General features: G+C 51.6%; 2 protein-coding genes across 3 annotated transcripts in view; one reads left to right on the top strand and one right to left on the bottom strand.

Annotated features, from left to right (window-relative positions):
- The window catches only part of NCAPD3 (non-SMC condensin II complex subunit D3), a 37,490-nt gene extending 28,225 nt beyond the window's left edge, over window positions 1–9,265 (top strand). For both annotated transcript variants that reach the window (XM_059675946.1, XM_059675947.1), the window contains exons 25-35: window positions 1,110–1,247; window positions 1,470–1,603; window positions 1,830–2,029; window positions 3,062–3,172; window positions 4,878–5,057; window positions 5,660–5,826; window positions 6,010–6,152; window positions 6,938–7,015; window positions 8,440–8,514; window positions 8,594–8,651; window positions 8,736–9,265. In XM_059675946.1, the coding sequence (XP_059531929.1) occupies window positions 1,110–1,247; window positions 1,470–1,603; window positions 1,830–2,029; window positions 3,062–3,172; window positions 4,878–5,057; window positions 5,660–5,826; window positions 6,010–6,152; window positions 6,938–7,015; window positions 8,440–8,514; window positions 8,594–8,651; window positions 8,736–8,844 (1,393 nt within the window). In that variant the 3' untranslated portion in view covers window positions 8,845–9,265. The remainder of the gene's footprint in view (window positions 1–1,109; window positions 1,248–1,469; window positions 1,604–1,829; window positions 2,030–3,061; window positions 3,173–4,877; window positions 5,058–5,659; window positions 5,827–6,009; window positions 6,153–6,937; window positions 7,016–8,439; window positions 8,515–8,593; window positions 8,652–8,735) is intronic.
- An 893-nt stretch (window positions 9,266–10,158) lies between these two features.
- Window positions 10,159–27,043, bottom strand: part of JAM3 (junctional adhesion molecule 3) — a 28,584-nt gene continuing 11,699 nt past the window's right edge. The window contains exons 2-9 of the mRNA XM_059675973.1: window positions 18,077–18,142; window positions 17,502–17,615; window positions 16,132–16,284; window positions 15,464–15,666; window positions 14,493–14,592; window positions 12,999–13,125; window positions 12,857–12,911; window positions 10,159–12,515 (exon numbers count right to left, since the gene is read on the bottom strand). Coding sequence (XP_059531956.1) covers window positions 12,480–12,515; window positions 12,857–12,911; window positions 12,999–13,125; window positions 14,493–14,592; window positions 15,464–15,666; window positions 16,132–16,284; window positions 17,502–17,615; window positions 18,077–18,142 — 854 coding nt within the window. The 3' untranslated portion in view covers window positions 10,159–12,479. The remainder of the gene's footprint in view (window positions 12,516–12,856; window positions 12,912–12,998; window positions 13,126–14,492; window positions 14,593–15,463; window positions 15,667–16,131; window positions 16,285–17,501; window positions 17,616–18,076; window positions 18,143–27,043) is intronic.

Below are 27,043 nucleotides of genomic sequence, written 5' to 3'. Positions count from 1 at the left end.
GGTGGGATTGGCGTTGAACTCTGAGAGGAAAGGAAAGCGTTGGTGTGGGCAGTGTGAGCGCGTCAGAGCCCCCACTGGGTCAGTGATGGCGAACCTTGTGAGCTCGGCGTGTCAGCATTTTGAAAAACCCTAACTTAACTCTGGTGCCGTGTCACATATAGAAAGTTTTTGGTATTTGCAACCATAGTAAAACAAAGACTTATATTTTTGATATTTGTTTGATATATTTAAATGCCATTTAACAAAGAAAAATCAACCAAAAAAATGAGTTCGCGTGTCACCTCTGACACACATGTCATAGGTTCGCCATCACTGCACTAGGTTGACCCTGAGCAGAAAGCAGCACCCTGACTGGTCTCAGCTGCTGCCCTGACGAAACCGGGCTGTCCGGGAGCCTGGGGTTGGACAGCCTGGCTTTTGTCCGTGTTCACTTGGCTTGGGAGACTGCGCTTCAGATGGGCATGGTGCCAGAGACGTGGGCACCCCACGGGGCCGCAGGGTGCGTGTGCTAGATGCCTCTTCCGGGCCGGGCACGGGAGGAGGAGGGCCCAGCGTGGGCCAGGGGCTCAGAGCTCGATGGGAGGCAGTGGCTGTCTGTGGAGGGCACTTGTCCTGCTGACCCAGATGATGACGCTCTTGTAATTAATCCAATTCTTGAAAAATGTTGCAGTTACTAAAACTGGTTTGTGTTCATGATTGTGGGCAACAGGCTTCAGGGCGGAGGAGGGGTGTGGAAAGGGGGGCCCAGTGCTCCCGTCCAGGTGGCTGCGCTCACTGCATCGGCCTTTGGGACCCCAGGCTCTGCCTTGCAGCAGCGGCGTGGGGTAGGTTGGTTGTTCGTGTCCGTTTGAAGTGTAGCTGACACCGTCTTAGAATTTCGAAAGAAAACCTGGTAGAGAAAGGCTGTGCTGGACTTGGAGTCCGAAAGGATGCTGTTGGGCAAGGGTGACAAAGGAAGCGAATTCCTAACTTGTTTCTGATGCAAAAGAAGCTATTTACTGGGGGGATTTAGTCTCCCTCCCCCTAATTCAGTTCCCCTGCTCTGCAGAGTTCTTGTTATAATTTTTTTGGCTATCTGCTAATGGCCGATGGGTCTCCTCGTTTTGCAGTTTCGGGGAGTTTTGCCTGGCTCACCTGTTACTGAAGAGGAATCCTGCCATGTTCTTCCAGCACTTCGTTGAGTGCATTTTCCACTTTAATAACTACGAGAAGCATGAGAAGTATAACAAGTTCTCCCAGTCGGAGAGGTCAGTGAGCTCCAGGGGGGAGGGAGGGGGGAGAGGGCAGCCACATCCTCCTCCCGGGGTCGTGGCTTGTCTTGGCCAGGCCGTGCCCGTCACTCCACGTGTGCCAGGGGTCCTAGGGACGTGCTGGTGACGCGCACGCTCTGGTGGTGGCTGTGAGTTGCTGGTGACCTCCTGGCCATCCTTGCCCACATGACGTGGTAAAATTGTCCTGTTTTGCCCTAGAGAGAAGCGGCTTTTTTCACTGAAGGGAAAGACAAACAAGGAGAAACGAATGAAAATCTACAAGTTTCTTCTAGAGCACTTCACAGATGAACAGCGATTCCACATGACATCCAAAATCTGCCTTGACATTCTGGGTAGGCATGTTGTATTGGGGATAAAATGTCTGTAAGAGTGGGATGCGGTGCTGCGAGTGGCCCAGCAGGTCTGGAGCCAGTGGGGCCCCGGTCCTCCAGGAAGACCCCTTCTGTCCGGGACACACCTGTGCCCACACTCCCCTGGCAGCCGGCATGCTCTCCGGGTCCGCGGCGCCTCCCCACCAGGGCCGCTGTCTCAGGAGCCGGTCTCTGTGCCCTCTCCCAGCGTGCTTCGCAGATGGCGTCCTGCCCCCGGACGCGGAAGCCAGCGAGCTCCTCTCAGATGCCTTTGAGGTCCTCAGCTCCAAGGAAATCAAGCTCTTGGCAATGAGATCCAAGCCAGACAAGGACCTGCTCATGGAGGAAGACGACGTGGCCCTGGCCAACGTGGTGATGCAGGAAGCCCAGAAGAAGCTCATCTCCCAGGTGAGCGCTCTGAGGCCACTGCGTCCTGCAGTGTGGGTGGCCTGGGGTCTCCCGCCATCCTCAGCAGGGGCCTTGATGTTCCCAGATGGTGCTCATGCGCCCATGTCTCTCGTGAGCGGGAACCCGTCCCACTTGCCTGCCTGGATGTGCCACCGGCATCTCAGACTTCCTGTCCTCACCCACCTGCTGCCCCGCTTCCTCCTCCTCGTCACTCTTTTCCCGCAGTCTCCTGTTGTGGAGAGGGCCCGGCGCTGCCCCGGCCGCAGGCTGCATGCCAGGCACGGTTTCCTGCGGCCACAGTGGGGTCTGAGTCATGTTAGGGGCGGCTGGTTGTCGTCGCTCTCACCAGGCCCCCGGCTCTGGTTCCTCGCCTGCTTCCCGTTTCCCACCCGAGCCCTGAAGACTCCTGAGCCCACAGAAATAGACTGCCCACACGCCATGTGTCGTTGTAGCTCACACGTGTTCCTGGTTGTGCGTTTACGTGAGCCTCTGCCCTTTCTGATCATTGACGGTAAACAACATGAAGGCTGGGTCAAGTCCAAGTCACGGACTACCCAAATGCACACTTTCCTACATACACACAAAGTCACACAGAGAGCGAGGGCGATGTGGAGCTGACTGCCTCCATGCTCAGCCATGCTGGCCCATTGTCCGTTCACCGACAGGAATAAACCTGTGTCTTTGAGCCACTGCACGCCCTCAGGCCCTTCTGAAGGGAGGTGCTGAATGGAGCCTGAGTCTGCAGTAGCTGTGTGTGGAGGTTTGGAGCTTTTTGTCAGGTTACTCAACGTATTTCTAGTTCCCTTTTCTGGTTTCGAAAGTAAGAGTACGTTTATTTGTGCCCCCTTTGCCAGCTCTCCTGGGCTTGAGGCAATGCTTGCAGAGCCCCCTGCACAGTCCCCAGGGCCATAGTAAAGCATCGAAAGCGGGCTCACGCCATCTACCAGGTCTGCCAGGCGGAGACCGCGGTCGAGGAGCAGCCGTCCTGCCGAGCGTCCCGCATCCCTGAGACGCGCCGCTGTGTCCCTGCAGGTGCAGAAGAGGAACTTCATAGAGAACATCATCCCCATCATCATCTCCCTGAAGACCGTGCTGGAGAAGAACAAGGTCCCGGCCCTGCGGGAGCTCATGAACTACCTCAGGGTAAGGTGCCTGTGCTCCTGTGGGTCTCCCGCCCCAGCTCATGGCTCGGGCCGCGGTGCTGCTGGGGCTGCTGGCGGACGACTAGGACCGAACGTGCCCTAAGCCAGGGTCACGCGGTTTAGAACGAGAGCGGCCAGGCAGGCCTTTGGCGCTGGGGAGTTTGCCCATCGGTTCCCCGAAGCGGAGCAGTGGGGTCTGCAGAGCTGGCCACTGCTGAGCGTGTGTCCTTGACCAGGAGCCAAGTCATCGCCGAGTTCCTTCTGGTGAGGGGCGAGCGGGAACTGGTCACCACGCTTCACGGGGGCGTTTCCCTTTATCACCGCCTGCTGGACGAGTCACGTACTGCCCAGTACCTGCAGCCTGTATTCCTATTGGGGAATACGGACCAGCGGCCAGGCTGCCCTCGCCGGCCACGGAAAGTCTGTCTTCTGTCTGCGCAGCCAGCATGTGAACACTTGCAGGGCAGACGTAGCCGACACCTCCGGCCTGTCTGTGAAAATCTTAACTCTCTGTCTACCCTATGCCATTTTATTCCTCAAAAAATGCTGAGCGTTTTGTTTTTGTGGGGTTTTTTTTGTTTGTTTGTTTGTTTTCAAAAAGAGCTACGACAAAAATCACATTGAATATACTTTTTCAAATAGCTCTTTATCCTAAGGAGGTTAAGGTGGGAAAGAGAGGCTCATTGTCTGGAAAAAAGTGAGACCTTCCAGTTGTTTCTGTATTTCCATTGCCCGGTATTTAACCTCAGAAAAGAGAGAGAAAGAGCTCAGAGCCTAAGTAGACTGAGCACGTGGGAAGAATAAGCCTCCCTCCCGTTTCTGACCCCCCCCCCCGCCCCCCCGGCCCCGGCTCCCGCCCCCCGCCAGGCCCTGCTGGATTCGAGCCGCGTGCTCCTTCCTAGGTCCTAGCAGCTGCCGTTCTCCTTCGACCTGGGCCCCGCTCGCGGCGGCAGCTGGAGCAGTCCATTCACCTCCTGCCCGTTGGCACTAGTTGGGACCATGTTATATCTTTTCCTCCCTCTCACCCTGTTAGGTGAGCTGTTTCTTTCCCTGCAAAGGGCTCTGTCCCGTGCAGCCCCCTTTAAGACCTGAGCAAAGGGTTTCCTGTCACATCTTCAGAAGAGGACACAGGTGGGACTGCGAGCCACGCCGCTTCCTCTGCGGAAGCTGGAGTGGACAGAGAGCCCCCTTGAGACTGGGGGGCCCTTGCTCCAGAGGCCTGAGTGGGGACATGCCATGTCTCCCCTCCCACCTAACCTTTGCGTGAACTCCCACGGGGCCTGCCTCGGTGACAATACGAGACCCTTGGAACTGGGGGTGACCCAGAGCCAAGCCAGATTGCCCACACACATCACTCTCCCCACGCCAGCCTTCAGGAGTAGGAAGGGGGAGCCCTGTTAAAGCTCTGCTTTAGGCTGAGATCGTGTGAGTCTATGTCCTTTCTGCCGTCAGCAACCTGGGACGTTACCTGGTAACTGGCAGAGGGGCACTCAGCTCCTGGGAGACTGGACTCTGATATTCATGGCAGGCTCGCTTGCTGGTGTCCAGTGCTCTGTCCTGGGAAACACGCCGTGTTCGTTAGCTTGTTGGTTGCTGTATTAGGAACAGTCCTCTCTCAGCAAACCAAGTCTTCCTGTTCCTATTCCTGTTCCTCAAGTCGTGTCGGAGAGCTTACGTATTCCTTCGTTCCCCTGCGTCTGTTTCAGGAGGTGATGCAGGACTACCGAGATGAAATCAAGGATTTCTTTGCCGTCGACAAGCAGCTGGCGTCAGAACTCGAGTACGACATGAAGAAGTACCAGGAACAGTTGGCCCAGGAGCAGGAGCTGGCGAGACAAGCAGATGTGAACAGGGCGGAAAGTGCTGACGGGGCCCAGGCCATGCAGGTGGGTGAGCAGCACGGAGGCTGACCCCTGCCGTCTGCTCTGCTGTCCGTGTAGCAGGGGCAGGTCTCAGCCTGGCTTCGGGCCTGCGCGTGGCCCGCTGCACGTGGTTCGTGGCAGGCAGCGAGCTGGGTCACTCCACCCAGCCTGGCAAGTCCCTACAATAACAGTTTGGGGAAATGTGTGAGTGCCCGGCAAGCAGGCTGGCAGCAGGCTGTCCGACCGGTGATCAGGGATTTCTGGAGGCTGCATGCTTGTTTGCCGCCCTCCCAGCAGCGCCTCTGAAAACCTCTGCAACTTGGGGTGTTTCTGGGGGAGCTTCAGCTCACCTCCCGATACAGTGTGCTGCCTCCCTGAGAGCCCAGGGGTCTGCTGCCTTAAAAATGAGGAGGACATCGGAGCTCCAGTGGCGCAATCGGTTAGCGCGCGGTACTTATAAAAATGAGGAGGACAAACCATGTTCTCCTTTTCCCTGTGACACCACCACACGGTGTGGCGGTCTGTGAACAGTGTGGCTCCACTTGCCCTGGGCTGACATGCTTTAAAATAGATGCCTTATGGTTGCGCTCAGAGCATGTAACAATTCTTTTCTTCTTCCATGACAGGTTTCTCCAAGTTTAGAAATAATGCCAGCTTCTGACGGCCAAGAAAATGCCAGTGTCCCCGGTGGTGCGAGCCAGCCCTCGAAGCCCGGGTCCAGCGCCGGCCAGGCACCACCTGGGCCTCCGTCAGCTGACGCGGGGCAGTCCAAGAGGCCCCTGCCCAAGGCCAGGTACGAGCCAGAGTCGGTCAGCCGTCCCCACCAGGCGCGTGCGGGCCACGTGTTGCTGTTGTGTTTGCTGATTCTTCCTCTGCGCTCTCCCCTTCCGATGAGAAGTGGGTGTGGAGTGAATGGGTGGTGCCTGCAGTGCCCTCAGCCTTGCTTCCCGCCCAGCATGGTGTGCTCCCCCCGCAGGTCCTTGTCTCTCAGTACCATCGCCATCCTGAATTCCGTCAAGAAGGCCGTGGAGTCCAACAGCCGGCGTGGGAGTCGGAGCATCGGAATGTTGCCGTTCACTTTAAATTCGGAAAGCCTGGACAGAGCGCACCCCCACCGAGGTGAGTCTGCAGCAGTCCCGAAGGCTGGGAGCCACGCGGGCTCCGTCTCACTCAGGGACAGGCTCCTCTCGTTCCCCTGAAGATACTTTCTGTTTGACTCTCTTTAAAACGAAACCCTTCGGGGGCTTAGGATTCTAAGTCACAGAACAGTGCATATTTGTGATAAAAGGTTTGGAAAAGATTGGAATAGAAAACTCACCCAGAGTTCGTTCTTGCAGCCTTTCTCCTATTCGCACGCGGGAGCTCGGCTTTCTTTATGAAACGGCGGTCTCGGTGCGCGTTCTGTGCCTCAGCCTTTCAGGACTGTCTCCCAGCGGCTGCAGCGCCGTGTCATGGGGAAGCACATAACATTGATTATGGCCCTGTTTTTGGACATGGAGGTGCTTTTCAGTTGTTGGGAATAATGTCACAGTAAACCTTGCAGACAGCCTGGTAATGACAGCCCTCAGAGGCCCTGACTGCTTAAACCTCCCGACAGCGTCACACCATCCTGTCCCTCCCTCCACATCACGCTCCTGCCGTCTGCCTACTGCAAACACTGGCTTTCTGATTTTCCATTTTCCAGGCTAAAATGGCTGTGGCTCTCATTCCCGTCTCTTTGATCCCAGTGGGAATGGACATTGTCCCTCCTTGTCTTTTCCTGAATTACCTCTTTAATCAGGACACTCTATATGGGGTCTTAACCTCATCATGTTTCTTACAGATGCTGTTTCTCATTTAGTTGCTTTGCTCTGGGATGTGGCTTTGGGTTTTTGAACAGAGCGGACTTTCTCATTGTATCCTAGCATCTTCATACAGCCTGGAGCAGGAGTCCAGTGGAGCCATCGACCCCATGGCCAGACGTGCCATCAGCACCCCTGAGAGTAAGTACTATGGGAGCGAGCTGGCTCCCCCGCTGCAGCCGGCAGCAGAGGTGGCAGGAAAGCTCCCTGTGCGAGGGTCTCTCCCTGGCCAGCAGCCCTGTAGTGCATGTGTCAGACGGAATGTTCCGGGGTAATTAGCACAGGTAGTCATCATTCACAACTGCACTGAGCCCCAGCAGCACTTGCAGGACTTGTCCAGGGGCTGACGTGTGAACGCGGTTACACTGCCCACAGCCCACAGCCGGGAGGCGCCCTCCGGCGCAGGTCCCTCACGCAGCTTCTCTGGGCAGCAACTTCCTGGCGTTCTAGAGCCGACACCGCCCTCCTACCTGACTCCCACGCGGCTCAGTGTGCACAGCCAGCCCTGCTTTGTCCGAGGCCCACTCGAGTCAGCGGCAGCTCGAAGGGTCCCTGCCAGCTGGGCCGGGACCCTGTGTATGCCCACCTACACGGGTGTGGTTTTTTTTAATGTCCTATTCTTCCTTTTATTTCAAAAGGGAAACAAGTCAGAAGTGCAGTGTTTTATAGCTTCTTGTCTCAAAACCCATAAAAAACGTAATTCTGTGTCAAGACATTCTCTTGACAAAATCTATAGTGTAGTTTGCAGGTGTCTCTGCACGGCCCCCACCGGGTCTCCCGCCACCTGCACCCCAGCCCTGGGCGGGCCTCTCCGAGTCCTGGGCAAGCCCTGCTCAGCCTGACACGGGCCTCGCACATGGCATGTCCTCATCCTTCCTGGTCACCACCTCGCACCCTGTGAGGATAACAGCTACTACATTACAATAGTTGCTAACACTTCTTTAGCACAAGTACTGTGTTGAGGACTTAACATAAATGATCGCACTTAATCCCGACCGTTTTATCCTGTTTTAGAGGTAAAAACACTTGGGGTTCCTAGAGCAGTGCCCACAGCTAGGAAGACACAGCCAGAATTCAAACCCAGGTTCTGATTCAGCCTCTGTTCCCATTCTGCTCTCCTGCCCCCCTGAGGGTGAATCAGAAGGGGAGGCCGTAATAGGTCCAGGGTGAGATGCGGGAGGAGAGCGTGTGGACGAGGAAGGTAGGCGGGATGGGACTCAGCTACTGATTAGACGTGGAGGAGGAGCTAGGGGTGCCTGGCCCTGCCAGTGTGGACAGAGCTGGTTGGATGAGCACAAGGAAGCAGGTGAGGAGTGGAGGGAGGGAGTGGGTGAAGCAACTTCGGGAAGTGCAGGACTCGGGAGGCAGGCCCGATGCGGAGCTGGGGGTTCCTGGCATATAGGCAGTGACTGGGCATGGGGTGGTGGAAGCCGGAGACAGTGAGCAGCGGGTGCTCAGGCACCAGCACAGCAGCCTGAGGAAGAGAGTGGTCGGAGGAAGGGAGTCGGACCGCGGACCTTGCTCGGTGACTTGATTTGCTAACCCTGCTGTTGTCCCTCCTCCAGAGACCATAGGAGACGTCACGTTTGAGGCGGGAGTCAGCTACATCGGCACACCCCGGACCCCCTTTCCCGTCAGAGGCAAGTGCCCCTCCTCTCTGATGCCTTAGCCGCCCGGAGTCCTGGGGAGTCTAACTGTTTGTGTCTGACTCCCTTTCAGAGAAAATTGAGGCCCAGAATGCAGGAAACACTTTGTGTTTATCATCGCCTGATAGGCCGTAAGTTGAGCACGAGGCCCTTTTACAGTCGTTTTGTCAGTTTTTTCTCTTAGTTCCAAAGTGAGTGTATCTTTTCCTCCTCAGGCCTCCGGCGCCTGCACCGTGGAATGTGAAGTCTCCAGCGAGAAATAAAGACAACCCAGTCCCCAGCAAGAGGTCCCTCCGGAAGACGCCCCTGACAGCAGCCAACTAGAGCAGGGCACGCAGGGCACGCGGGCGGCGGGGCTGGGAAGACGTCATTTCCGCACGGGGACGGGCACTTCGTTATGTGCCCCAGCACTTGTGCCGTGACTCCAGCTGGTTCAGTTGCTCCAGGAGTATGTGGTAAAAGTTGTAAAATAATAGAGAAATGCTTAGCTGTGTAACGTTTTATCTTTACTCCATTTGGAAGTATCAGGTCCGTTCTGGTGGTCCCTAAGGAACACAACGTGACACGTTGGCTTTCTCGTGTACAGATCCAACCTGTTAGCTGATAAGAATCCTCTAGAGTGAATGGTTCCCTGTGTGTATGACAAGATTTTGATTGTGATATTTTTCTATTCTTATTTATGAACTGCACATTTTTAAAAGTGTACAGCTTTCTAAAACAATAATAAAGCATAAATACAGCCTTATAGTTTCTACTGCAATAGAATTTTTTTATTCTTACAACAGGGCTTTTATTGGTAGTCATTTCGATTTGCATAAAAACTTAAGAATTTTAAAAATCTTTCAAGTTAAAATAATGACTGTTTGTCCTTAAATTTCAGTGCCTGTGTCCCCAGACAGACGCTGCTGCCTCCTAACAGGTGTCCCTGTAAGTGTATGCACCTAGTCCTGCTGGTGAGAGCCTGCTGCAGCCCCTCCCCCAGCGGCACCGACACGGAGCTGCGCTGACCGTCTGCTCCCGTGAGGTGCCTCAGTCTCTTCTGTCGGCCCCACCAGGTAGCCTTGCAACATGCACGTGTGTTTTCACCAGGAATGACCAGAAACCCCGCTGCTCACTTTTTATTCCCAGACTACAGAGGCAGAGCACAGGGGCACTGTGGCAGTGTTAACACATTGTGGAGGGTCATGAGCATTCTCGTGTTTTCTGTTCTAAGGCTTGTGGCCAATCACGAGAATTCTTTAAAAAGATATTAGCTTGTAAGAACATATAGTAAATAACTTCAAAATGCAATGGGCATTTAATTTTAAAGCATGCCTTTAACATTTATGTAAAACGTTTTTTGTACCCGTTCAATAGAAAGTTATCTGGCCACTGAGTAAAGCTAGCAATAAAACTCCTGGTCCGCAATGTGTTAATATCAACACGGCAGCTGGATTTGAGGGTAGAACATCCCTGTGACCCGCCCACAGCTCTCGCGTGTGTGACCTGTGACACATGGAGTCACAGAGCTGCTCCTGAGTGAGCCACGCCTGTCCAATCCATGGACACGTGGTGGCGGTCTGAGTGCTCACCTGGAAATGCTAGGAAGAAGGGCAACCCCGACATGAGAGGAAATAAGAAAGAAATAACGAGGCAAGGTTGATTTTTGTAAAGCTTTTATAAATGAGGTTGAACACATACCGATTTAGGGGGTGTTAGTACAAGTCTGCACACCTACGCACAGCCACACCGAAGGCCACGGCAGCGGACAGGCCTCGTGCCTTTAGTCACATTCACATTTGGAAAACATGAGTGTTCCTTATCTATCTACATTTTCAGTCACAGGCAACTACTTCCCAGACTCCACGCTTCACTTCTCTCTCCTGTCAGACCCAGTTCACATGGCCCCAGCGTAGGTTTTAGGCATAAGAGAGGCAATAAGGCTGTCTTATCACTGTGACAACCAAGATCAAGGCCAGAGTATTGATCCACAAGAATATCCCTTCCTACCAAGAAGAGGTGAAGGTGAAGGGATAGTTCTCATCCTACGCACTCAATATAAACGCAGGAGAGAGGTACCAGTAAGCAGGTATGGAGAGCTGCCGACTGCTCCTGCCAACTCCCCCATGCAAAGTATTTCACACAGAAAGTCACACAGTCTCCAATTAAAAACCCTCCGAGTATAAAAAGTTAAGACAAGTGAAGCTTAATCCCAAGATGACTGTGGCCACATGAAAACTACCCTCTAAGCACACCAGGGCCAGGGCTTCCCTCAAACCACTCCGCCAGCTAACAGCGCACCCGGCAAGACCTGCTCCTGCAGAAGGCGGGCGTGTTCCTCGCATCCCCACGGCGTGGGAGGGCCGGGGTGGAGGAAAACTAAGATCAGAACCAGAACTCGGCCTTGGATTCAGGCCGGCACTTGGCTCACCATCAGGCTCTGCCCTGGCTCCATTGCGAGGCGAGCACAGTCCGCGGCGTCAGCACTTTCTTCATGGCAAAGAGGGCAAGTGGAATTCGTCTTTAAAAATGTAGCTGGCAGGCTTGATTCAGAACTGCCTTTGGCCTGCACAGTGTTATGAACCGCACAAATAAGTTAAATACATTGAAAAACAAAAGAGCAGTAGCTTTTGCTTTGTGAGCCATCCACAACCAGAAAGGGCTGTGGCTCAGGAATCCAGCGGCGGGAGGCCACACGGGGAGGGCCGCCTTCCTGCATGGGCACCTCACCTGTCCTGGGCTGGGCGCATGAACAACAGGCTGGAGCTGGTCGGTACACAGCCAGGCCGGCATCAGCGGTGGAGTGGACGTGCTGGCGTCCTCGGGGGTTAGCAGCCCACACCCACTCGGGGGTATATGACTCAACCCCGGGAGCTGACCCATGTGGTTTGCCCGTGACCAACAGCGTCTAGTGGTCTCTGGCCACAGGTGGTGGTAGGGATCTAAGGGAGAGGCAGTTCACGGCTGACCTAAGGGCGCCTGTGTTTCTTTGGAGAGAGGACAACTTTGTTGTTACTCAACTGGAATTTTAAAGATTCCCTAAGCAACGTGGTCTGACGTGTCGGTGGCAGAAGTTCTCGAAAACGCTAAAGCACTTGTGGAAGGAATGGCCCAGCGAGCCCCGTGCGGACGCCGTCGTTAGGATGCTCTTACTGTTGGCATTTTCCATTCGACACGAGTAGCTTGGAACTCCGCCTGCAAGCCGAACTTTTTCTTTAAAAAAATAGGTTATTCAACATTGTATGACAACATATTTACAGTTTAAATAGAAGTTTTCTTTTCAATAACCAAAATACATGTTTAGCAAAAATTTAGAATGTAAAATTCTAGAAAACAAACACCCCTAGAAAAGCAGGACGTTTTAGTACCATGTCACACTTGGGCTGAGCGGGAGGTTTCCATAGAGACCCTCCGGCGACCAGCAGGGTTCCTGCAGGTAAGGAGCCCTCCCAGCGAGCAGGTCACCTTCCTGATTTTGGTTGTTTTTGTAAGTGCTGATCCAAGAGGATTCCCCAGATGGACAGGACAACACTGAGGCGCCTTTCAGAAGAGCCGGTGCAGACTGTCGGGGCCACTGAGGCGAGGTCACGGCCAAGGAGCCTCTTTTCTGGACGCACTGATTCAAACCGCAGCTGCAGGGCATCCTGCTCCCTCGTCCCCCTCGCAGGGTGCTGCCCGGCTGACACACAGCAAGTGGCAAATGAACTGGCTTCCCAGGCCCAGGGGACCCAGCGGTCTGAGCTGGGAGCCGGCCTCGGTGAGCTCACTCAGTTCTTTTCCGTGTGATGCCTGAGCCCATCTTGAGGAAAATTCTTTTATTCATGCGGCTTGTTAAAAAGTAGGAAAGGAGTAGCGGTCAACTTTGGCCAAAACAAAAAGCTTTGCACGCGTGTCTAGCTCTGTCGGTGCGCTGCCCTCCGGCTGCTCTAGGGAAGTTCCTGGTGGAGGTATTGCGTGTGCTCTCGGCCGCATGTCAGGTTTCAGATCACAAACGACGACTTGTGTCTGAAGTCGCCCTGCAAGGCCAGCACAGGGTTAGAATACGGCCGCCCTCTGCCCACCGAGGGGCCCGGGGCAGAGGGAAGGGGAACGTAGTCGTGTCAAATCACCATGTCCCTGGAGGAGAAACTGGCAGGACGGGTCAGCCTGAGCATCCTAACAGGCAGCGCAAGCGCTCGCAGCTGTAAGGCCGTCAGCGTGCACAGGTGCTGCGCAGGCTGAAGAGCCCAGCGTCTGGAATGGAACCTGGGAATCTTTTCTAGGGGACCCACTTGGTTTCCAAGGAGGGATGTCCCTTTCCCTGCGGGGGACCCCTCGAGTCCTGGGTTTCCCCAGTGACCGCCCCCTCGCTCCGTACCTCCTCATCTGTCCTGATGTAGTTAACTCCGTCGGGCCTCCCCGGACTCTTGAAACTGAAACAGAGGAGGGCAGTTAAGCGACTGCTGGGCATCACGTTAATGCCCGCCTGTACCTTATTCCTCCCACAAGCGCAGGCTCACCTCTCCTCGTCCTGCTTGTGGATGAAGTAGCCGCGTCGGTACGCACAGCAGATGCCCACGGTGATCAGGGCCAGCACAGCCAGGACCACCAGAACGCCTCCGATGATCCCGCCCACGTTCAGGTCATCTGGATGGGAGATGGAGGGAGGAGAGGCTCCACACTATCTGGCCTCACCAAGCACCTGACCCGGGGGTGCCTCTTCCCCACGCCAGAGAGACAGGTGAGGACACACAGACTCTCCTAGCGCACTCGGGCCCGTGCCCGTCCTCACGTGGAAAGGCGCCGAGGCCTCCACGTCCAATGCTGCTGCCCCTGGCCCTGTAGGAAAGGGGCCTGGCGGGCAGAGAAGCCTGAACGCTCCTCTGGCTAAATCCTGAGTTACCACTGGAGGAGACGGATACACTGTCTACAGAATGAGGAGCCTGGCGTCTTAGGAAGAAAACTCCTCATTCTCGGGGCTCCCTGTGCTGTGGATTATCAGAGGGAAGAAAGCTAGTTCCAGGCAGTAGGAAGTCCAGGGGAGAAGATGGCCGGGCATGCAGGGAGTGGCCATCTGGTACCCACAAGGCCCTTTGCGGAAGCCTGGACCCCCTTTCTCATTGCTGGACGGTGGGCGGAGTCACGTTCGTGGGCGGCCACTGAGGACTTTCCACTGTGTGTGTTTGCACGAAGGAAAGTGTGCTGGGGATGCAGCAACAGAGGGAGTGGAAAATTCTCCTTCCCCCAGGCAGTGGTTCCCAACATGGTGTACTCGTAAAGTCATCTGGAGATTTCGATTTTAAAACCTCCGGTCCCAAGCCTGATCCCTAGAGAGTCACCGGGTCTGGCGCAAAGCTCAGAATCTTCCTCCTCCCAGAGCAGAGCTTCCCAAACCTGACGACGAGGAGAGCCCCCGGAACGCTCTTTCCCAGGGACCCTCACGACCTCCCGGAGACAGTCGTGTGCGCGGTGGGGCTGGATTCTGAACGAGAGCCCATGATCCCAGATGATTCTCGGCATCTGGCAAGTTTGGAAAACTGCTCTGGGGGGGCTCAGTTCCCCACATGTGTCTGGCCACCCCACTTGCCCCATCCGGCTCAGCACGCCCCCCTAAGAACAGTACCGCAGAGCCGGCATCGGCCCAGAACTGGGCGATTTTTGGGCTAAGACTATGCCTCAGCTCCCTGCATCTGCCTACCCCGGATGAGTTTCTGAAGACAACACAACCTGATGTTTTTATCAACTACAAAGTAATGGAGTTATTAAACGCAGTTACAAGGGACATAATTAGCCATGTTTCCAACACCAACAGCAGTGGGAAGTCTGTCCTGAGGAGACCAGCACCTGCAAAGGACACTTGGTCACCACGCAGCTGTCCTCACCGCCCTGCACCGAGTGGCCGTGGTGACGCAGTCGGCTACCCACAGCTGTCTGCACGGACGCCTGACACTAAATGTAAACGTGCAGTCACTTGCAGCCTAAAGAGAAAACCCATCTTTTCAGAAGGCACTCACAGACTTCCATCTCCTGCGCCTCGCACTTGGCCGAGCCGACGTCGTTGGAGGCCATGCAGTAGTACTGCCCGGAGTCCTCCTTGCGAACCGCGCTGAACACCTGCTCAGGACGTGACAGGGAGATGGGAGGCCTGTCAGGCGAGAAGAGGCTCCGCCGCCTGGTCTCCTGCGCTTCCAGGTCCTGTCCAGGTTCCTTCCTGGAATTCCTGACACCCTCGCTTGAGAGCTTCCAAACAGCAGCTTCTCTGGTGTATGGAGACTCAAGCCTGGCAGCATCCAGAGTACGAGGCTAGCGTGACTTTCACTCTGGAAGAGGGATGACGACGCCTGCCCCTCGAGCACCCCAGGCACTGCGTGCTCAGATGTGCCGCAGGGCTGGTGACCTGCTGGGGTGGCTGTCGCTGGGCACAGCAGACCTGCCTTCACCTCTGCCCCACCCACCCCTTCCCACTAGACATCTTTTATCCACAAATACGAATACATTTCCTTAGCACAGTGGTCGGCAAACTGCAGCTCGCGAGCCACATGTGGCTCTTTGACCCCTTGAGTGTGGCTCTTCCACAAAATACCAACTTCTGCCCATGGGCCACGAAGTTTCAATCGCACTGTACGTGTGCGCCTGCATGTGGTATTTTGTGGAAGAGCCACACTCAAGGGGCCAAAGAGCCGCATGTGGCTTGTGACCCGCAGTTTGCCAACCACTGCCCTAACAGATAGGAATCTCTTATTACTACAATACCATGATCATGCCTGAAACAATAGACAATTTTAACATGGAATACCCAGCCGTAACCAGATTTCTCTGCTTGTCTCATGAGTCTGACAGGTGATTATTCACACCGGCACCCTGTTCCCAGGGTCTGACAGGGACTTTAGCTCCCTTCTCTCCCCCAATGGCTCCTCTTTCCACAGGTCTCCCTGCCCAGCAGACGTTTCCATCCGTTTCCATCCGCACCTCTCCCAGGTCTTACCAGAGTGCCCGTTTCGGAGTTGATGACAAAAGAGGAATTCTGGAATCTGGGGTTGGCGCGGGAGTCCTTGGGCAGGGGTGCATCGTTGCGGTACCAGCTGTAATGAGGCCGGGGAAAGCCCTCCTTCTCCTGGCAGTGCAGCGTGGCCATCTTGCCTACGGGCACAGCCTTTGGTACCGTGCACACCGGAGGCACTGGCTTCACTGTAGGAGACGCACAGGTTGGTATTTAAAATCAGCAACAAGCCCGCCGTAAATCCGCTCCCCAAACAAGAAAGCCAGCCAGGGGATTCTGCACCACCACTGGACCATGGCCACGCCCATGGCCATGCCCGCTGTCCCATGGCCACACCTTCCGCCTCTGTGGTCTGCCGCCAGAAACTTGCCCCTGTAGCTCACCTTCTCCCCCCCCTCTCTCCCCCCAGTATCAGCCCGCAGCATGTTCCCAAGGCCTCCTCCTCCCCAGGAGCCTCCCACAGTCGGGGGAGGGAAGTGGCAGAAGCTTCCACCCAACTCAAGCTGCCCCAGGTCTCTACACCCTCCCTAAAGCGGACACCTTCAGGGATGGAGCTACAGAAGGAAAGAAAGTAAGAGTTGATCTTTCCTTTTCCTACATACAAATTCATGAGGCCTGAAAGGGGAACACGTTGGTGGCACGTGAGTGTCTACCTTGCACAGTCAAGTCAATGACAATCTCGTCCATTTCTTTTTGGTCGTCTTGAGCAACCACCTCACAGCGATAAAGAGCAGAGTCTCTTCTGGTCACGTTCCAGATCTGCAGAGAGGTTTTCCCCAACAGCTCTGCACGGCCTGCCAAGTCCCCTGTAGAAGAGAAGGAACAGGGCACTGAAGACTCTTTCGAGATCTCTTTGTAACTTGAAGGAGGCAGTTTCTGGGGCCAGCACTGGACGCCTCATGAGAAGACTGGCTTCTATTTCTGTTCCTTTAAAACAGGTGAGGACACTGGACACCAACACAGTGCCTGGTGTGAGAGGACTCATTATATGCCCCTGTCTTTATATAGATACTAGAGGCCCGATGCACGAAATTCGTGCAAGAGTAGGCCTTCCTTCCTCCGGCTGCTGCACCAGCTTCCCTCTGGCAGCTAGCAGGCACCAGGGACCCGGGCTTCTCTCAGCCCCAGCTTCATCCGGAAGGACATTCGGTCTAATTAGCATATTACGCTTTTATTATTATAGATATATATTGATTTCAGAGAAGGGAGAGGGAGAGATAGAAACATCAATGATGAGAGAGAGTCATTCATCGGCTGCCTCCTGCACGCCCCACCTGGGGATTGAGCCTGGAATTCACTGCCTCGAGCTGGTCCAGTCTGGCCCTGACACACCTGGTCAGCTTCACCTGGAGTCCCCCGTGGACCTCCCCCTTCTTTTGTCAGCCCAGCAATGGGGGAGCCCTTGCAGTGTCTAATAAGCCAAGCTGACATTGGCTTCTATATTTTTACACACATCATTCTTTCTGGCCAACACACTTCTTCACCCCACGCCTCACCATCCTGCCTGGCTGACTAGCCTTCACTTCTCTGTCTAGAGGTCACTTCTGGGTAGCCTTTCAGGCCACCTGTCCTGCCCCCTGTCATTTCGCCCGAGAGCACCCGACGCTTACCTCTGTGCTCACACAGGATCCCACCCGCCAGCTGTCTAGCAAATGCTTTCTCAGTGCGGTGTGCTTGCACCAAACACTTGTTGTCTCCTTGCTGTGCCATGTGACCCTCTAAGTCACTTAACTTGCATCACTCAGGTCATGGATCGTGATAAAAAGATGGCCTGGGAGCACGCTGATCGGATACTTCAGAAAGCTATTTTGCAGAGAGATTAAAGCCCTAATGAATCGGTATCTGCTGAAGCTGGGTGACAGGGTCAGGGAGGTTCAATATGCTACTCTCATTCCCTTGACATGTTTGACTTTTCTGTAAGTAAAGCAAAACAAAATTTTTAAAATAATCCTGGCTAAGATGCAGAACCAGTGGGAGGAGAGAAAGTCTGGCCTGGAAACATGGAGGGGACATGGCATCATACCCTGTATTCTGTTGTTAAAAAACACGTAAGTGGTCTGAGCATCTTTAATTTTCTTCCATTCGATCCTGGGCTCTCTTGTCTGTGAATCTGTAATGATACAAGACAGCTCCGCACCTAATAAGAGAAAAAGAAAGGAACTCTCAGTGCAAGTAGAACAACTCAGGTTACTTACACCCACGCTGCCCGCGCAAGCCTTCGCGATGTTAGGTCTTTCGTGCAGATGAAAAACCAGCTATCGCCAGTCTCCAGGAGACCTTAAGAAAAAGGTTAATTTTAGCCAGAAAAAGGAGAAGATGATTAGCAGGAACCTTTATTAAATAGAGGAATCATTCCCCTTCATACTCCACGTGTATAAGAAATGTCTTTGTCGTGTAAGCACAAAGCCAGGACAGGGCAGACTTGAGCCAGTATCAAACCTGCACCCCTGTGGCCTGCGGAGGCCGGGCCCCACCAACACCCCTGCACACCCACCAGCACCTCTCTGGCCCCACATGCTTGGCCTGAGCTGGCTGCCAGACTCCGGCATGTCCACGAGAGGGTGCCCATTCTCCCAATGCATAGTCTCCAGTACTTACTTTCAAATTCCTGTACCACTGGGTATCTGTTGCTGGATTTGAGATTGACGGCCCCTATCAAGCAGCCTGAAGGGAAGACCAAAAAAAAAAAAAAAAAAAAAGGTAAAATCAGAGACAATGTGGCTCTAAAACATCAGAGCCCTCGGAAAGAGGTCAGAGTTCCCTTCTACATGGGCAACAATCACTCACCAGAAAGGATGGGAATAGATTATATTCCACAACAAAGACACAGACACAGCAAGTTGACTGCTTTCTCTCTCAGTCTGACTTCACTGGAAAAAGCCAAGAGAAAGAGAAGAGCTCGGAGAATTCGCTTTCCTTCTTAGTTCCAGAATAAAGCCCCCTAGAGCTTTAAAGATCTTTCCTCTATGAGTTTCCTCCTTGCTTAGAGTCACTGTTAATCCTCTCAACATCTATCATCCAGACCCGAAGGGGCCGCCTTGTCACCCCTCCCTTTATGCTACTGATGATACAAACTACATCTTTACACACTGGATGCCTTATCGGTAACATAGATTTATGATTACTTTTATTCTGTAGAAATTAAAAACTGCAGTTATAAACCAAAATTATAATAAGGCTAACTTTTACACTTGCCTCTACTGAAGACTTACATCTTCACAGCTTTGAGTTACTGTCTAGTGTTCTCTTATGTCAACCTAAATGAGTCCCTCAGTATCTTTCTATAAAGTTAATTGCCAGATCCGGCACATGTGATGGCACGCTGCTTCTGGTGGTTCAGTTTACTTTCTGCTGAAAAGGAGACAGGAACCCATGAAGGCACTTTTCTCTGAACAGGACTCACCACAGCCTACAGGATGATGCCTGATGCAGAGAAAGAGCAAGGCAGCCACTCACTTCCACCAACATCTGATCATTAACAAGGAGGAGGAAACTACACGGTGAGTACACAGTGATGCTGAGAACTTAAAGAACTACACGTTCTCCTGAACCCCGTTTGGGCTGTCTCACAGCACTCCACCCGGGCAGCAGGAGTGACTCCACGCACTTCCCAGCCGGGGGACCGGGTCCTGGAGAGGTTCACATCTCTGAGCACAGAGCAAAGCCAAAAGCCAGAAGCTCCCGCCCCAGCCCCACTTCCCTGCTCTATTTCATCGTCTTTCTTATGAGGAGAAACATGTCATGAAAATCTATCCAGAACTAAGAGAGGTGTTAAGAGGATCTGGAACTAAAAGGGCAACATGACTCAGAACCTGACGCCTCAGCTTCCATCGCATTGTTCTCCTGAAGCCCTTCCTCAGGAGTTTGCAAGGGAAGTGCGTGCCCTTTAAAAATAACCTCTGGGATGATAACCAGATGGTGGGGCAGCTTCGGCCGGCCATCTCTTCCTTCCAGGGAAGCAGGGGAAACAGCGACGGGTGTGGAGGGAGCAGGCAGAGAGCACGATAAGGCAGGAGAGGAAGCGCGAACCCTCACAATGTCTCACAAGCTCCGCAGACTGCTCTCTGAAGTTCTGTGTCTTTGTCTGCCTCCGCTCTTATGATCTGGAACAGTTTAGCAGCTGTGGACAACTGCCGTTTCCTATTCCAGCTGGGAGAGACCTTTCAGGAATTCTGCCAGTGTCTGGGCTCTGACACCAGACAAGCCGTTTAAAATGCCATTTCCTAACCCACCTCCTCAGCCCCTGGAGCTCACATACCCCAAGCTCCGACTCAGCGGGTTGGAAAAGGCCCAGATCTCCGCTTGTCCCCACCGCCCCTGGTTTTCACGTGCAGCCCCCTCTGGGAAGCCGGCTAAGTCACCCCGTCAGGGCCCAACCCACACTCCGGCTGTGTCCACAGCACAGCCCTCCCCTGGGCACGAGGGCGCTCTCTACTTCCCTTCCCTCTTCTGAAGAACAAGAACCCGAGAACATAAAATGTCACAATACAAACACATGGAAGCCTAACAGATGATGAGGTCATGACCGTCTCGGCCCCCGTTCTTCCAAGAGCCTCGGCCTAACTCTGGTGAAGTGTCTGAAGCTGGTGAGTCCATGAACAGCGCAACTCCAAAGCTGACCGCTCAGCCACGTCCACACAGATCGAGGCCTCAACGGGAAAAGTACCTGTCTTTCCCCCTTGTGAACCCCAAAACCAATCCGAACAGCAACACGGGCTGCTGGCTGCTGAATGGGATCCTGGGAGATAAAGGGACCTCTTTCTGCCGTTCACAATGGCTGTTAGTTCACTGCAGAGAGAGCGGAGAGAAGAGGCAATGGCTGTCTCACTCTCCATGAAAAATGGAATTTATTTGGATTTATATGCATTGCTGTAAACCAAGAGGGAAAAGACACTTGTTTAGAAAATGTTTCACTTTCGGTCAGATGTGCTGCTAAGAAATAGCTTGGGCATGTCTGGCGCTGTAAAGAGTTATTTCGGCCTCTGGCGTTCTGTACAGTTGGTCGTCTGCTCAAAAGAAACTTTTCCTGACCAGGGCAGACCGGCGTGGCCGCACGTTAGCGTGAGTCACTGTGGGACCTCACTGCCTACTGGGGCCCAAGGCTAAATATAAAGTGGTATGCAGGCTTTCCAGCGGAGAATATTTACATTTTTATTCTGTGTGCATGCCTGGCATAATCCATCTTGGAGAAGAAAATATCCCCAAAGACAGCATCGTTTCAACAATGTCTCGGTTCTGTAACCAATTTTGTAAGGAATTTAACAGCCAGGGGAGAGAGTGCCCGTCAATAATATTTTCCAGACTCACTTACCCAGACACACAGCAAAGGATACACAGGAAATCAACTAACTGTAAGTTCTGACAAGAACAGGACCAGCTGGAGCCCTGGGTAAAGACTGCCCATTGTTACTCTGACTAAACTAAATGGTTATACGAAGAGACCCTTAAAAATAAAGTATAAAAAGACCCAACCCAATATCATGGACTTCCAAGTAGATCGGGCTGTGATGGTTCATTTTATGTGTCAACTTAGAAGGTGTTTTTGGACAAGATTAACATTTAAATTGGTGAACTTCTGAGTAAGCACATTGCCCTCCCTATGCGGACGGGCCTTACCCAAACAGTAGAAAGGCATGAATAAATAAGGAAGACCAGCCTCCTGCCTGGCCAGTGTGGCTCAGTTGGTTAAGTGGTTAAGTGTCGTCCCATGCCCCAGAAGGCCGTGGGTTCGATTCCTGGTCAGGGCACATCCCTAGGTTGCGAGTTCAATCTCTGACTGGGGTGTGTATAGGAGACCGAGGGCATGATATTGATGTCTCTCTCTGACATCAATGTTTCTCTCTCTCTCCTCCTTCCTCCTTCTTTAAAATAAAAATGAACACCTAAAAATAAAAAATAAAAACAGCCTCCCTGGGCAGAGGGAATTTCTCCAACAGACTGAGGCCAGACCTCCTCTGTTCCTTCGCGATCCAGGGTCTCAGACCGAGGCCCACCCTGAGACTGAACTCGCCAGCCTCCATAACCACAGGAACCAGCTCTTTGTACACAGTACCAGCTCTTTGTACAATCTCTTTGTACACAGTAACCATCTGTACCTAAAATAAATGAATGCTATTCTACCTTACTCATCCTATTGTTGTTTCTCTGGAGAACCCTAACACGACGACTATGGCACTTCTTGTGCTGACTCTCAAATCTAGAAGAAAAGTATGTCATTTCACGGCACATATGCTCACTCCACGAAGAACTTCCAGGGGCACCCCTAAACTCAGAGGTAGCGCAATCTCATGTCGCATGCCAATGGTAAGCCAGCAGGAAGACATCAGATGAGATGCCACTGATTTGAAACGATCTTGTTTCTATTTAATTCTATCTCCAAACCAAAGCCATCAAAGATTTCTGGACCAGGCGTCTGACTAACCAAGTCTGATAACATCAGAGTAGAATTCCATCCACTAGCCACCCTTGCTGGAAATGTGTGAAGAAACGACTACCCTGGAGGACTTCCCAGCCCCTTGCGTCTCTAACAGAGAGGTTTATACAGCTTCCGGGGCAAGTCCAGGAGTGTCACAGGGAAGAAGTCACTGTCACCGTAATGGAAGCTATGGCAAAATTCCAAAAGGAGAAAAGAAGGACCAGGTCTCATGCCCTTTCAGCACCAAATCACCAGGTGAAACATGAATCAACTGTCCTAAACTAGAGGCTGGGAAAAGGAAGAGGGAGAAAGAAGGGAAAGTAAAGGTGGGGGAAGGAGGCAGAGGAGTGAGGCAGGGGGGAGTAAAGAAAGGGAAGGCAGCCCTAACAGGTTTGGCTCAGTGGATGGAGCGTCGGCCTGCGGACTCAAGGGTCCCAGGTTCGATTCCGGTCAAGGGCATGTACCTTGGTTGCGGGCACATCCCCAGCAGGGGGTGTACAGGGGGCAGCTGATCGATGTTTCTCTCTCATCGATGTTTCTAACTCTCTATCCCTCTCCCTTCCTCTCTGTAAAAAAATCAATAAAATATATTTTAAAAAAGAAAAAAAAAGGGAAGGCAGAGGGAGAGAAGGAAAGGGAAAGAAACACCCAGAATAATGGGGAAAGAATCACCCCAAATAATGGCTCCACTTCTACTGTAATAGTGCAGTGATTCCTCCATGTTTTCAATGGTTCAGAAAGAGCCTATGAAGTAACTAACTAGACTGAGATAAAGGCCTGGTGGAGAGGTGGTCACCATCTTCACAGGAGCCTGTACTATCACTTCTTCTAATCGCAGACCAATTAGACCCGCTGCACAGCACTCCTGGCCCTAGAGCGCAGACGAACACATAAAATTCTCCGTCTGTCGCCACGAGACCCATCTCCGAGGTGCTGAGGCATGACAAATAGGTCTGACTAAACAGAGAACATGTGTCAAGGCATTTTCTTGTTCTGCAAAATAGCTCATCTGGAAATAAATTACCCCTAACCACTGCCCTGAGAATAAGACCCTGGCATAAAACTGTTCTCTGAGCCCAGTCCTGCAGCCCACTTTCCCGTGTGATCACAGATTCTGGTATCAGAACATCCGGAGAGGAAGTGTGCTCTCAGACGCTATAGAGAAACAGTTCGACATCACACCCGCATAAACTGCAGGCACTGCAGCAACCCCTCCAGCCGGACCTGGAGCCCCTCTGGCTTGGGATCCTGCAGAGCTGCATGCAAATGGCCTCATTACTGATGCTGCAGGCGGCAGGCGGCACCCCCTGCTCTACCATCTGAATGGGGGAGCACCCCGGGGGCTCCGGCTTGAAACCCACCGGGAACCACTATATAGAAGACAGGGACTAGTTAGTTATTTTGTTTTTGTTTTATCCCACTGACATCATCAAGAGAAAAACTATTTAAACTACCGCATTAAAAAAGGGAAAAAGAAAAGGAGGAAAAAATAACTACCGCATATAAGCTTTAATATGTTGTTTTTAACTGCTATGAAATATTTCAATGGAGAGAGACTGAGATGTTGGAGAGCAGGGAAGGTGGAGGGGGCGGTCTTTTAAAAATGGTGAGCCCTCACACGTTCACATTAGTTTTGGTGCAGTCCACCGGAGGTAGAAGAATAGGTTATAAACTAGCCGGTATTTCTTCTCTAACATACAGGTAGGACACTTTTTTATTGATGACCCCTGATTCATATACAGACTAAACTGACCATATGGAAAGCTTCCACCATTTCTAGTCAACCCTGTATCAGAGGTTTTAGCCAGGGCTACTAGGCATGAAAAAGATATTTTTACAAGTATCCAGGTTGGAAAAGAAGAAATAAATCTGTCTTTATTTGCAAACAGTAGGATCATCGAAAGGCCGTATACATCCTGCTCCTATTTTTTGTGGCATTGCTGTTGCTTCGACAAGTGAAGTTTCAACAGAACAACCCACACCCATTCATTTACTTACTTATTGTGTATGGGTGCGTTCACTCTAAAATGGTTGCTGAGTGACTGCAATAGAGACATTATGGAAAGCAAATAAACACAAGAAAAGATGCTCAACATTATTAACCAATGGTGAAATGTAAATTAAAATAATAAGATACCACTACACACCTATTAGAATGGCTACAATTAGAAAGGCTGACCAGATCAGATGTGGATAAGTATGTCAAAAACGGGATTTCTCATCCACTGCAGGTAGGAATGTAAAATGGTACAACCACTTTGGAAAACAGTTTGGTAGTTTCTTAAAATTTAAGTATATACCCATCATTTGATTCAACCATTCTATTCCCAGATACTTCCGAGAGAGGATGAAATCATGTGTGTGTACAAATTCTTCCCAGCAACTCTGTTGGTAGTAATTGAAAGCTGGAAACAATCCAAATATCTATGAACAGTGAATTGAAAAACTGTGGTATTTCCATACCATGCGATACTACAATTCATAATAAAAGGGAAAAGAATTAGTGATGCGTGCTGCAACATGGATGAGTATCAAAAGAAAGGGTGCATGAGGCATGATTCTATTTATATAAAATTCTATACGATCCAAACCAGCATGTGATGACAGAAAACAGATTCAGGGGCTTCCAGGGGACAGGGTAGGATGGAGGGGGGGAGGGGGTGTAGATGGAGGGTCCGAAGGGAAGGATCACCAGGAAGCACTGAGAAGCCTTTGGCAGTCATGGGTATCAATATTTTGATTGTGGTGTTAAAGAGTTTACATATCTGCCACACTTATCAAACTACCCACTTTATTTATTGATTTGAGAGAAACACTAACCTTTCACTCCGCTTAGCCATACATTCACTGGTTAACCCCTGCATGTGCCCTGACTGGGGATCGAACCCGAGACCTCTTGGTTCATGGATCGACCCTCAACCCCTGAGCCACACCAGCCGGGCCCTGATGGTTTATTTTAATGAGGTGGAAAGCTTTCAATTTTGTTTTTAATATAGGAGGAAGATATTTCATCCAAAGTACTAGTGTCCAGAATTTTTCCAAAAGAACAAACAAAAGTCAAGTCTTAAGTTTCAAGAGTAAGGAAAAATTTCTCTTTGACATTCTTGGATTTAAATAATGGTTCAGTGATATTTGTAGAAAAAGACTAGACATCTTAAGCCTGGAAGAAAGTTTTGTGCCTGAACTAGCAAACTTTGAATAATAAAAAGTTTCAGTGGAAATTCCAGCATATCTTTAAGTGAAGGAGCTGCCAATATAAATTAGTGAGTTTACACTGAAAATAAACGTCTTAGTAGATAACTAGCTATTAAGAATGGATGAGTCCAGGACAAGAAAGTGCCATATGAATGAATAAACAGGCCTCCGAGTTCCACTGGGTGTTTCCACCTGAAAGTTTAGTGTTACCTTTTCCCAAACACCCAGTGAAATGACATGACGGGCGTTTCGTAGGCTGAGTCAATGTGCCATGTAATGTTAGGAGCCCTTCAGAGCAGGGCATGTTTTTTCTTTTACATGTGAAGGGAAAGCAGGGGAGAGTAGGGAAGAAAAGGAAAGCACCCCATAGCTCAACAAACAAATGCCCCTGTGTAAGAACAAAGAGCATCTTTCAAAAAATGCGAAGTAAACCAAACGTTGGGCATTCAACTACAGCATTATGGGTATTAAATCCGGGCCTCCCAGCTCTCTCTCGCATAGATTATACTCATATTCACTTCAAAGTGTTAGTTGAAATCTTGAGAGTCTGGAAATATTCACTGCTGTTGAAACGTTTGAGGCTCCCATTGGAGAACAAAAACTTGGAATCTGTCTTATTACAGACCCAGCTCGATAAGAGACTTTAAGAAAGGCTTCTTCCTGGGAAGCTGTTGATGCTGGACTTCTCTGGAAGAAGGCACTATCTTATAAGCCGAGTCTCATTTCTCAATAACTGGACTCCTTACCAGGAGACAAGGGTTTTGCCACGGATTGACGATTTAATTTTAGCAAGTCATTTCATCCTTCTGTTAAGTTTTCTACCCAAAAAGGTAATATTTACTCCTCTCAGCTCACACAGACATATCGATTTAGGGCTGAAGGACCCCAGAAGGAAGGTTTCCCAGCCTGGACACTGTTGGCATGTGGGGCTACATAATCCTTGGTCTGGGGGCTACCTGATGCATCGTAGGATGTTTAGGAACATCTCAGGCCTCTAAATGCTAGTAGCTGCACCTCAAATCATGACAACCAAACATGCCCCCAGAACTTTCCAACTGTCCTGTGTGGCGAGATCTTTCCCAGCAGAGAGCCACCGCTGTAAGAGATGATTCACAAAGAGGCAGCTGAGGTTCAATAACCGCGTTAGAGCACATCCATATTAAGTGGTAGAGATGACACTTCTACACTCCCAATCTAATCCTCCAGTCTCCCCCTTAAATTAATTCTGAGTTTCATTTCATATCAAAAGTAGTGGCAGACATTTAAAATGTTGACACCAAAACAAAAATTGACAAGTCCTCTACATTTACCAATGAGGTACTGCCCACTTGCTTCCACACTACCCCTCCAAGCTCTCACCAGAGAACCTAAAGAACCCTTGCTTTCATTGGCCTTTAAACATGCTTGAGCCCTAGTCGGTTTGGCTCAGTGGAAAGAGCGTCGACCTGCAGACTGAAGGGTCCCGGGTTCAATTCCAGTCAAGGGCACATGCTCGGGTTGTGGGCTCAATCCCTGGTAGGGGGCATGCAGAAGGCAGCCAATCACTGATTCTCTCTCATCATTGATGTTTCTCTCTCTCACTCTCTTCCTCTCCTCTCTGAAATCGATAAAAATACTTCTTTTAAAAAAATGCTTGAGCCACACTTCTTAAGTGCAACTGAAATGGATACTCTGGAAAGCCTCGATCTGCATTTTAAGTCATTTTAAATTCGATGTGATGTGTGGGGTACAGGCATGCCTCAGAGATACTGTGGTTTCCATTACAGACCACGGCACTACAGCGAGGACAGCAATGAAGTGAGTCAAACCACAATAAAGTGAGTCAGTCATACCTTTTGCGGGTTGAGGGTCTTGCCTTCAGTTTGTAAAAAGGCAACATCTTGGCAGGTTCCAGTCAAGTTGGTGGAGTAGGTGGAATTCACTTCCTCCCTTGACCACATCAAAATTTCAACTAG

Source organism: Myotis daubentonii, chromosome 19, assembly GCF_963259705.1.
Source record: "Myotis daubentonii chromosome 19, mMyoDau2.1, whole genome shotgun sequence".
NCBI lineage: Eukaryota > Metazoa > Chordata > Mammalia > Chiroptera > Vespertilionidae > Myotis > Myotis daubentonii.
This window is presented reverse-complemented; position numbering and strand designations above follow the sequence as displayed.